The sequence below is a fragment of the Balaenoptera acutorostrata genome, chromosome 3 (assembly GCF_949987535.1).
Source record: "Balaenoptera acutorostrata chromosome 3, mBalAcu1.1, whole genome shotgun sequence".
In the NCBI taxonomy this organism is placed as follows: Eukaryota; Metazoa; Chordata; class Mammalia; order Artiodactyla; family Balaenopteridae; genus Balaenoptera; species Balaenoptera acutorostrata.
Window position 1 is genome coordinate 130,714,270 of NC_080066.1, and position 12,269 is coordinate 130,726,538.

At 33.6% G+C, this 12,269-nt stretch overlaps 1 protein-coding gene across 2 annotated transcripts in view; it reads right to left on the bottom strand.

Moving 5' to 3' along the window:
- The window catches only part of SOS2 (SOS Ras/Rho guanine nucleotide exchange factor 2), a 102,284-nt gene that overhangs the window by 15,292 nt on the left and 74,723 nt on the right, over nucleotides 1-12,269 (bottom strand). For both annotated transcript variants that reach the window (XM_057542415.1, XM_057542414.1), the window contains 5 exons: nucleotides 11,268-11,490; nucleotides 7,433-7,552; nucleotides 7,103-7,265; nucleotides 2,719-2,836; nucleotides 1,591-1,763 (listed from right to left, as the gene is read on the bottom strand). In XM_057542415.1, coding sequence (XP_057398398.1) covers nucleotides 1,591-1,763; nucleotides 2,719-2,836; nucleotides 7,103-7,265; nucleotides 7,433-7,552; nucleotides 11,268-11,490 — 797 coding nt within the window. The remainder of the gene's footprint in view (nucleotides 1-1,590; nucleotides 1,764-2,718; nucleotides 2,837-7,102; nucleotides 7,266-7,432; nucleotides 7,553-11,267; nucleotides 11,491-12,269) is intronic.

The following is a 12,269-nucleotide window of genomic DNA, read 5'->3' on the forward strand; positions in this document are numbered from 1 at the left end:
GGTTTAGCTTTAGCAGTAGGCAAAATGAGCTTTAGAATTTCTAGTATAAAATTCTTCCATTTTTCAGGCATTCTGCCAATTTCAAGAAAATAATATTACTCCTTTAACAATATTGAAACAAATTATTCTTATATTCAGGTTAGCTAAATTAAATCAAATGGACCAACAGTAATTTAAAGACTTTTATAAAGTTATAATCGTGATTTTCTCATCCTTTTCTCTATTTTTTAAAATACTATTTAGTTTGGTTAACTATGCTTTGAAAGTGATTAGCTACTTTAACTACTTTTTAAACTTACTTTGAGTCAACATAAAGAAAGCATTCTCTGCCCCTAATCCACAAAAGAATGCTTTAAACAACAGTAGGATGTCTAGATCGGATCACAGAAACCTACTAGGAATTACTGAGATATGAATGCTAAAATTACTATTTTAATTATACCCAACTACAATGTAACATTATTTCTGGGAGGAAATACAGTGTGAACTCTAATCTGGGCTTCAAGAACATTTCTTTTTTTTTTTTGGCCATACCACGCAGCTTGTGGGATCTTAGTTCCCCAACCCGGGATTGAACCCAGGCCCTCATCTGTGAGACCACAGAGTCTTAACCACTGGACCGCCAGGAAATTCCCTCAAGAACAATTCTTTAGCCCTATGAAGCATCACATCACAGAGGGTTCGCTAAATAGTGAGAGAAGGGGATGAAATAGGTGACAATTTTCTTTAGAGCAAGTATCTGTCTGTATTTTCATAACGGTATATACTTCAGGTCATTTTTTCTTAGGACTTTAGGGTTCTTTGCTTTGAACTTGGAACAAAGAATAGTTACCATCTTACAATTTAGGAGGATGGGAATGATAGTGACCATTTTCACTCAACATGCCCAACCTGCAGACTACATCTGAAAGTGTAGCACAATTTTTAATGTGAAAGGTGAACTTATTCTGATAGTTATCATATGTTCTGAATTTCAAATAAGTATAATACAATAAAACTCACTTACTATAAACATAATACCATAATTTACTCTAATTTAGAAGATATTTCACATCTTATAGTACCACAGAATCAGTATTATGAACTATTGCTCAAAACAGAATACCAAGTGAGAAAATGTTTTTAAAAAAATCATTTTTTACGATGCATATATACACACCACTCTCCCAACCCCTTCCCCTATTTAAACGCAATGTTCTTATAAAGGGATTAATTACTTAATGTTACACTGGCACATATAAAATATCTAAAATGTCTATCAATCAATGATAGTACTGGTAGTGGATTTTCTTTTTACTGTGTGGACATCAGAAAGCTTCTTTCATTCCACTTTGTCATTCATTTTTTGAAAGTGTTACTTAAACCAGTTGCACAAAGAAACAACAATGTCAAGACAAAGTGCCTAATAATATTAATAACTGCAGACTGTTAGTGCAGAATATCTAATATTCACCACGTCTATCTATTGATAAATTAACTCATTATTTTCATAGCAAAATAAAGATCATAATGTATGGTTATGGCATATCTTAGAGAGGGCAGAGGATTTAACATGTTCTCTTTTTAAAGAAAAGCAAAGAAAATATTTACCCTCATTTCTGGTTCTATCCGTAAACAGTAAGGTTGATTCTGATATTGCTGAATTTCTCCAGTAATTTCAGCTACTTTCCTCCTCTTACTGAAATTGATTAAATCTTTCCCTTTCTTTTTTAAAAAATCATTATTCCCTTCTTCAGTCTTCAGAATATTTGTTAAATATATTCCTAGTAAAGAAAAGTATTTGAAGAACAGTTTTAAAATTGGTTACTTAACCATTTGGGAAAACAATTGATCTAGTAAAGTCAAAAGACATCCTATAATACAGCAGTTCTTACTACTAAAATCTCTGATATATTTAATAATCAATTTTACATTAAGAATTTTTTTACATGGATGGAAACAATTTAAAATTGAAAGAAAATTAGGGTTTATAAAGAGCTTAATTTGCCATTTCTTAGTCTAATAGCCTAAAATAAAAGGGAGGAATCATTCACAAAGTCTAAATTGTAAGTGTTAAATCTATTCTAACCATTTTAATATTTACTTATAAATCTTTAATGCCAATGATCTTAAACGATTACTGATCAATAAATTAATTTTAAGCCAATTCTGGTTAATAAGACTACAAATTTATAAACTAATTCTGCCCTCCCAAAGCCCGTAAATTAAATAGAAAAGAATTATTCTTCAGTTTTGGACAGGAAGAAAATCTTCAGTTCCTCTTTCATGCAAAATTACTGATTCATTTAAATCAGTGGCTCTCAGCTGGGGGCAATTTTGTCCCCCAGAGGACAGATATCTGGGAATGCCTGGAGACATTTTTGGTGCATGCTATGGTTTGAATGTTTGAATGTTCAACATTCATACATTGAAATCTTAATGCCCAGTGTGATATAGAATGAGGAGGTTAGGCCTTTGAGAGGTGCCCTCATGAATGAGAGACTATTGGTCTTAGAGATCCCACAGAGCTCCTTACAACTCTACGAGGTAATTACTAGAATCTTCGCTTTATAGATAGAGTTTACATACAGAGTTTAGGTTTTATTTATCAATATAGACGGCTAATAAAAGCAGATGTGCTCAGATACAAAATCAGGACAATCTGCTTCTAGAGGCTGGTCTCTTTTCACTATATAACAAACTCTCCCTCAAAATATAAATCCATTTTTAGTAACTTACCAAAAAAAGGCACACAAGGTGGATTGATCGACTTAAGTTTCACTAGATATTTTTTAAAATGATCTTGACTTAATTCCACAGCTTCATCCAAAATTTTCCTTTTTCTTTCCTGCAATGCCTTTAAAATATATAAACTGAGCATAATTTGTTTTTTTACAATTCAATCATATTTTATAGATGCAGAGCTTTCAATTGTAAAATTTTGCAAATATTTGAAAAACAATTTTTAAAATTAAGAGATGAGTAGTATTTTTATCTGCACTTGCTGGAAATGATTTCTTATCTATAAATATAAAACTTTAAAACTTAGTTTTTTCTAATATAAATTAGAGGATTAAACAATAAAAAAATCTTCCACAGGACATTATCAGTTATAATCCTGATTAGCCAGAGTTTCAAGTTATAGCTGTTGGAGAAAAATATAATCCCATGGCATTCAAATATTTTTCCACTGAAAGGTCTTTTGGGGCTAAGGGTAATAAGGTTTTGGTAAAGAGGAGAAGGCTGTGGGAGAGAGACAAGAACTGAACAAAAATGTAGTAAACCAAGTAAGCAGTCATTTATTTTATATTTCCTTATTACATTTTTTAATTAAAAATGAATTATTTTATTTTTAACCTGATAGATACACACACACACACAAATTGACAGCAAACATTATACTTGATGGAAAACCATTCAACTCATTTCATTTTTTTTTTTTTTTTTAAAGATTTTTTTGACGTGGACCACATTCAAAGTCTTTACCGAATTTGCTACAACATTGCTTCCGTTCCACACCCCGGCCCTTTGGCTGTGAGGCATGCGGGACCCCAGCTCCCCTACCAGGGACCAAACACTCAACCCCCCCCACACACACTGGAAGGCGAAGTCCCAACTACTGGACTGCCAGGGAAGTCCCTCAACTCATTTCCTTTAACTTAAGGAAAAAGCAAAGGTGACTGCATTGTAATTTTTATTCAGTACTATACAGAAGTCCTAACTAGAATGGACAAGAAAAATGAATAAAAGACTAGAGATTGAAAAGAAAAACTGTCAGTATTCACAGAGGAAATGATTGTGAAGACATGAAGTAAATCTATAAATAGAATGTTAATGAGAGAATGTAGCAATATTGCTGGATATAAAACCAATAGGCAAAAATCAACTGCATTTCTAGATATCATCAACAAAGAAAACAAGATTATTAAAATATTCTAATATAAATCTAACAAAACAGATGTGAGATCTTCATCAAGAAAACCATAAACTTTATTAAATAAATAAATGGAGAGATACACCATGTTCATAGTTGGGAAGACTCATTATTGTAAAAATGTCAGTTCTTCATAACTGATTTATAGAACCAGTATAATTCTTACCAAAACCCCAACCTTTAAAATAATTAAACTTAAAATGATTCTAAAATTTATATAATAGCAAGGGGTCAAGAGTAAGTCACTCTTGGGAATTTCCTGGCAGGCCAGTGGTTAGGACTCGGCGCTTCCACTGCCAGGGCCCAGGTTCAATCCCTGGTCAGAGAACTAAAAAAAAAAAAAAAGTAAGTCACTCTTGAAAAAGAACGATTGGTGGAGACTTGCCCTACTATACTGTATCAAGAACTAGTATAAAATTATGGTAATTTAAACATGTGGCACTAGCACAGTAATAATCAAATACATCAAAGGAACAGGATAGAGGGACCAAAAACAGGCCCACACATTTATGGATACTCAACTTACAATACAGCTGACACTATAGGTCAATGGAGAAAGAATGGACTTTCAATAAATGTGTGAGATCAACTGGCTAGCCAAATGGAAATTAGATTCCATACTCAAAACTCATTTCCAGCTGGATTAAGGACTTAATGAGAAAGATAAAACATTAAGGTAACAGAGGAGGATCTATTATACAAGACAGCAAAAAGCACAAATTACAAAGGAAAAAATAAGTAAATGTGACATTAAGAATTTTTGTTCATCAAAAGACATCATAAAAAATGGTGAAAATAGAAGCTTCAGGGCTTCCCTGGTGGCGCAGTGGTTGAGAATCTGCCTGCTAATGCAGGGGACGCGGGTTCGAGCCCTGGTCTGGGAGGATCCCACATGCCACGGAGCGGCTGGGCCCGTGAGCCACAGCTGCTGAGCCTGCGCGTCTGGAGCCTGTGCCCCGCAACGGGAGGGGCCGCGATAGTGAAAGGCCCGCGCACCGCGATGAAGAGCGGTCCCCGCACCGCGATGAAGAGTGGCCCCCACTTGCCGCAACTAGAGAAAGCCCTCGCACGAACCGAAGACCCAGCACAGCCAAAAATAAATAAATAAATAAATAAAATAAATTTAAATAAAAAAAAAAAAAATAGAAGCTTCAATCTGGAAAAAGATATTTACAACACACATAACTGACAAAGGATTAAAATCCAGTATATGAGAGAACTCATACAAATTCATTAGAAAAACTCAACCAAAAAAGTAAAAAATTTCCACAATATAAAGAGCCAATAAACATCTTAAAAGAGGTTCAAACTCATTAGAACTTAGGGAATTATAAACCCACACCACAAGACTAGAAAAATAAAGAGAACTGACAATATCAAGTGTTAGCGAGAATGTGGAACAACCAGAACTCAAGCTTCTGGTGGGAGTATAAACTGGTACGATTAATACTTGAGAAAACAATTGGGCATTATCTATTCTATCATCCAATAATTCTACTCCTAGGTATACAACTTAAGAGAAATTTGTGCATGTAAGTACCAGGATAGATGCAGAAAATGTTTATGGCAATATTACTGATAATAGTGCCACACTAGAAACAATCCAAATGACCATTAGCTAACTAACTAACAAATAAATAAGCAAATAAAGAAAGAAATTTTGGTAAAGTTATTTCTATAATACGATACAGCTATAAAAAAAGAATGAACTATAGTTAAAAGAAACAACATGGATGAATTTTAGGAATATAATGTTGAGTAAAAAAATGTCTTAGAAGAATTATATTCATATATAATTAAGAAACATGAAAAATGAAACAATGTTTAGAGATACAAATAGTAAAACTATAGAAAAAAGCAAGAGAATGATAAGCACAAGATTCAGCATAGGAGTTGGCTCTGAAGGCGCAAGGAAGGAGATGGATTGGGAGGGGTTCTTAAACTGGATGCCAGGTAAACAGGTATTCTTTGTATTTTTATTCTTTATACCATATACCTATTTTTATAAATATTGTTGAATACAAATATTCAACACTTTAAGAAACTAAAGCTTAACTTCTCAAAATGAATACACTCCTTCAGAGTTTTCAAAATGAGAATTGAAATTATTAGTCTATTAGATAATTTGGCAATATTTGACTATTAATATCTTTAATATAAATAAGTCCATACAAATCAATAACATGCAAACACCCAAATAGAAAAATACACACATAAAATCAGTCTAACCCTCCACTCCCCTCTAATCACAACCCACAGTAAGAACCAATGTGAAGAGAAGAGTATGTATCCTTCCACACTCTTCTCAATGCTTGTGCAACTCACTTACACGTTTACAGTTTGTTCTGTTTTGTTCCATCAAAATGAAATCATATTAATTTTTCTAAAGATTTTTTAAATGGCTTTTCCCCTAAATGTCACAACTATTCTTCCAAGACAATATACACAGATTCTATTCACTTTTTTTCTGTAGCTAACCAATATTCTACGCCATAGGTATAGGATAACATACTCAATCATTCTCCTACTGATGGACACAGGTTGTTTCTAGTTTTCTGCTACTACAATTAATGCTGCAGAAACTAGATCTTTGTACCTTAACTTTATAGTCCACTGCTTTTATTTCTGGGTCCAAAAGTATCTGTATTTTAACATATACTGCCAGATTACTTTCTAGTAACATTGTAAAAGTTCACATTCCCAAAGGCAAATGTATTTGCATGGCTGAGTCTCTAACTTTTCTATACTTTCTATATCTTCCGAATTTTCAATGATAAACACTAAGCATACACAATTTTATAATTAAAAAAAACTAAGTTCTAGAAAGCATTCTCTCCATGTTATTCTTTCTTTGACTCTATATCACAGGTGATTAAAGTAATTTGTACATTTATATTTAAAATTCTTTGTCATTTATTTGAAACAATCAATGTACCACTGAAAAAATCCATTTGGAACTTCATTACATCTAGGTAAGCATATTAAACAGTCACAAAATTCATATTCTTTGATGAATTCTAGGCTCACTAATATATATTGATAGATTTTCTAATATTGTGATATCACTGTGTTTAAGGAGTAAGATGGATTTATAAAGCATTTACTCAAAAAGATCAGTGGTAGAAGGAATCTCTTTCACATTAATTGTTTTCCCCCCAAAAGGATGAACTCTTTAAGCCTAAAACTTACCTCAAAGGTATGATCTAGTCTATAGACTGATACTGAATTTACTGCACTGACGATCTCTAATACACCATTGAAATTATTCAGATCTTGAAAAACTTGCAGAATTTCTATAATTCTACTTAGTACTGCCACCCGTTCCTCAAAATTTTCTGCTTCCACAATGCACCTAACCAAAAAAAAAGAAAACAGAAAATCATGGCTTAGAAAGCAAGTTCCTTGTTTCACATAGAAAAGAAGAAATATATTTTCAGCCAGAATTTCTGCTTATATATGACTTAATATTATAGAAGTGTAACATTAAGAAGTAATAAGACAAAGTAAGTAAAAACTTACTTTTCAAACCAGAGAGTGAGATTTGTGGTGTGGCGAATCATTTTTAATAAATTTGGAGAATTTATTTCTTTATCTTCTTTGGTCCATACACTCCCTACAAGTTCAGAAGGTTGAACTTTCCTGTGGAAGCAAAAATCAATGCACTTAACCTACAAAGGATTAGTATCAAAATTATTTAAAGGTCTCCTAAAACTTAATAAGAAAAAGACGAGTCTAAAAGATAAATGAACAAACACAGAAGCAGGTAATTCACAGAGAAACAGAACTGAATAGCCACGAACATGAAAAAATACTTTAACTCTTACTCAGGGAAAAGAACATTAAACCACATGGAAATCCCATTTTATTCCTATCACACTAACAGAAGTGTAATACCAAATGGGTAAAAACGTGGATAAAAAGGGAACTCTCGGGCTTCCCTGGTGGCGCAGTGGTTGGGAGTCTGCCTGCCAGTGCAGGGCACACGGGTTCGAGCCCTGGTCTGGGAGGGTCCCACATGCCGCGGAGCAACTGGGCCCGTGAGCCACGGTTGCTGAGCCTGCGCGTCTGGAGCTTGTGCTCCGCAGCAAGAGAGGCCGCGATGGTGAGAGGCCCGCGCACCGCGATGAGGAGTGGCCCCCGCTTGCCGCAACGGGAGGAAGCCCTCGCACAGAAGCGAAGACCCAACACAGCCATAAATAAATAAATAAATAAATATAAAATAAAAATGTGATTAAAAAAAAAAAAAAAAGGGAACTCTCCATCACTGATGTGCAAGTAAAAGTTGATACAACCATTCTGTAAAATAATTTGGCAATATCTCATAATACTGAAAATATACATACTAGATCACCCAGCAATTTTACACCTAGGTATATATTCTAGATACACCACAGTTTATAAGAAAACATTTTTAAGAATGTTCAGTCAAGCACTGTTTGCAAGAGTGAAAAATCCCAAACAACCTAAAGGCTCCTCATCAAGAGACTGGATAAATTGTGGAGTATTCATACAATGGAATACAATATAGCAATTAAAATAAGCAAACTAGAGCTATACTCAGCAACTTGAACAAATGCTAGAATCAATTTAAGTAAAAAAACAAGTCACAGAATGATACATCAGTATAAACAGCCTTAAAATGTGCAAAATAATGCTACATATTGTTTATGAATGTGTGTATGTATATAAATTATAAAGACATACATAGGAATAGTAAATATCAAATACAAGATAGTGGTTATCCTTTGGAAGAAAGAAGAGAAATGGGATTAGAGAGAATTACACAAAGGGTTTCAATTTTATTTGTAATGCTTTTGTTGCTGATGAGCCCTCATTGTATTATCTTTTACATTTTTTTAATACCTGAAATACTTAATAAAAAATCAGATGGAAGAGCAGATTAAATTACTGTATACAGTGATTCAGGATTACATAATTTTTAAAAAATTGACCATTGGCATTGCCATCACTGTCCTACAGACTTGGCTATTATAATGATAAAAAAGTTCAGTAGATTTGAGTGTAAATGGGTACTTTGAACAGTCTTAGAAGTAAGTTTTTTTAAGTGGTTCTATTATTTCACCAGAAATTAGTTTACAAAGAGTGTCAGTATTTTACGTATGGTACCCTTGTTCCATAATACACATATCACTTAACAAACGTATTTCTACGTTCTGAAAGCAGGTCCACATAGAGCTAAGTGCTCCCTTATTCCTGACGTCCATTCATGTAACACTGTAAGGAAAAACCTGATTCTGTACTATTTGCTTTATCTAAGGAATAAGTCCCTTCATTCCCACCTATCACAAATCCCACAGTAAAGAAGCAACTTAAGTGCCCATCAACAGATGAATGGATAAAGAATTTGTGAGATACACACACACACACACACACACACACACACACACAAATATCACTCAGCCATAAAAAAGAATGAAATTCTGCCATTTACAACAACATGGATGAACCTAGAGGATATTATGCTAAGTGACAGAAGTCAAAGAAAGACAAATACTGTATGTTATCACTTATATATGGAATCTAAAAAATATAACAAACAAATGAATATAACAAACAGACTCAGATATAGAGAACAAACTAGTGGTTACCAGTAGGGAGAGAGAAGGGAGAGGGGCAAATTAGGGGGACGGAATTAAGAGGTAACAAAGTACTATGTATAAAATAAATAAACTACAAAGATATATAGCACAGGTAATATAGCCAATATTTTATAGTAACTTTAAATAAAATAGCCACAAAAATATTGAATCACTATAGTGTACACCTGAAACTAATATAATATTGTGTATCAACTATACTTCAATTTAAAAAACTGTGTTTTCCTACAAAAAAAATCCTACAATATCAACAAAAACCACCTGAACTCCAAATTACTTAAAATATAACATGACAATCTGAATGAGATGGTAACAAACTCTGATGTGTGTGTAAATTCTGAACAGCACAGTCAGGGCAAATCAGAAACCCAATTCTAAAGAAGGTAAAGTTTTATATCTGGTGCCTTCCCACATTCTCCATTTACACTAAACTTTATATATTCTTGCTTTTCCCTGTGTAATCCCAGTTTTTAAAAAAAAACAATGGCTGCTAATCAGGATAACTTCTTAAGGGTGTTTGTATTTTAAAAGCGGCTCCTGAATGCAGAAAAGTTTTTGATGGAATGATAGTGGTAGGGGTTTATTTTCTGGCTGGGGCTGGCAGGTGGCGATTACCTATAAGGCCTGTACTCTTTTTTGCAAGGCCTCTACTCTTCACAGGAGCCTGGGTTGTAAATGAAAGAAGAAAGCTTAAATTATGAGGTAGGAGAGGACAGAAAGAGGCTAATGTACTGGGAAGGACAGTGGTTTAAAAAAAAATGACAGAGGAAGAAGTTGATAAAGCAAGTTGAAAAGAGAAAAAACTGTGGTTAGGAAGGTATGAGATGTGTGAGTTAGTAATTCTGGAATAAAATTTGAAGTGATGACAAGATTCAGAATATGACCATAGGAAATGTCTGATTTGGAGTAAAGAATGACATTGGAAGTGATAAAGCCATGAAGCTAAAAGATTAGGTTGTAAATGGGTGATCTGTGTGGATACAGGGGCAGGAACTGCTTTATATATAAAGACAAATGATGGGATACAGATAAAAATAAATAGTCAAGCATATTTCTAGTGATCCTTATAAACAAAAGAAAATGGTTCAGAAGTTTTAAGTATGGTTCATCATCACACTACTTCAAAAATATACTTTTCTTTAAAGTGAGTATTGACTTCAAATAGCTGAAGTATTTGAGACTCCTTAAAAGAAGTGAAGAAATCTTTACTCCTCTAAGAATTTTGTTATTCATTTGCCTTGCAAACCTAACCCAGTCAAGCCCCACATTAAAATTCTGATTACATATTGAAAAAAAATTTTTGATTACATATTTGAAAAAAAAAGAAGAAAGCTTATCTCACTCAATATTCTATTTACTTAGCTGCCCAGAGCCTAGCATCCATACTGACTGTCTTAACTGAACCAACTCAAACTAAAGCAATATGAGAAGTATTAGGAATAGGAGCTGGGTGACTGTCTAAAGTGGTTGCTATTGCACTGCATTAGTCTTCTCTCTGCCACTCCTCTTGTGAAGGATTGCTAGGACCTAATCTAGGCCTGAAGAGCAATAATTTATGACTTTCACCTGCAGAACAGACTATAGTTAAAAACTGTGCTATGAACTTTCTTCCCAACCCACAAGAATAGATGAAGTATTTTTAAGCACACATGAATAATTTTCAAAATGTTCTGAAAATAGATGGAACTGTTCAAAGTTCTTGAAAACAGAGCAGCGAATTAATCTTAATTGTCTACCTGTAGAGATCAGATTCCAAAAGTGTCAGCTGACGTGCAATTTCTATTGGATGAAGTGTCATGAGATCAAACGTTTCAAACTGTCCTAGTCTGCTGATATGCCATTCAATTGGTGGAGGTGGACTTTCAAAGGTAATATTATGGCTTATTCCATTTGCCTGAGCTTGTTTCTTCCTCTTGATGATCTTAGCAATTGACTCTACCCATTTCTTCATAGCTTTCCCTAGAAAAAGAACACAAACAAAAATGCCCTTTACTTGACAGATGTAACAGCAAATCTTCATATAATCTGTAACTTTCATGCACCTTCAACAACTATCAACTCATAGCCACTTTTTGTTTCATCTAACCCCACTCATGTCCGCCCTCTACTCCTTATGTTATTTCAAAGCAAATCTATCATATAATTTCATTCATATTTAAGTATATCTAAAAGTTAAAAACTTTAAAATCACCATAATACCATTATCACATATAAAAATGACAATATCTTCTTAATATCATCAAATATCTAGTTAGTATTCACATTTCCCTGATTGTCTCATGTTTTATTACAGTTAGTTTGTATGAAATAGGATCTGAACAAGATCTACATATTGCATTGAGTCAGTATGTGCCAAGTCTCCTTTCATCTACAGGTTCCCCTTTCATCTCTCATTTTTGCTTGCAATTTATTTGTTGAAATTCAATCACTTGTGGAGTTTCCCAAGTCTGAATTTTGCCAATTCCATCTCTGTGGTATCATTTGCCATGTTTCTCTGTCCCTCTGTTTTCTGTAAATCAACACATACAGATTTGATCTGGTCCAGGATAAACTTTCGACATGAATACTTGCAAGACTATTTCTGATAAGAGGCATATAACGTCTCTCTTTTTATGATGTTACTAGGAGTTGAGAAATGGTAATATTCTATCATTCCTTCTTCACTTATTAGTTGCAATGCTTCTTTAAAAACTTTCTCTCATCAACTATTTAGTTATCTTGAGGTATAACTTGTATAG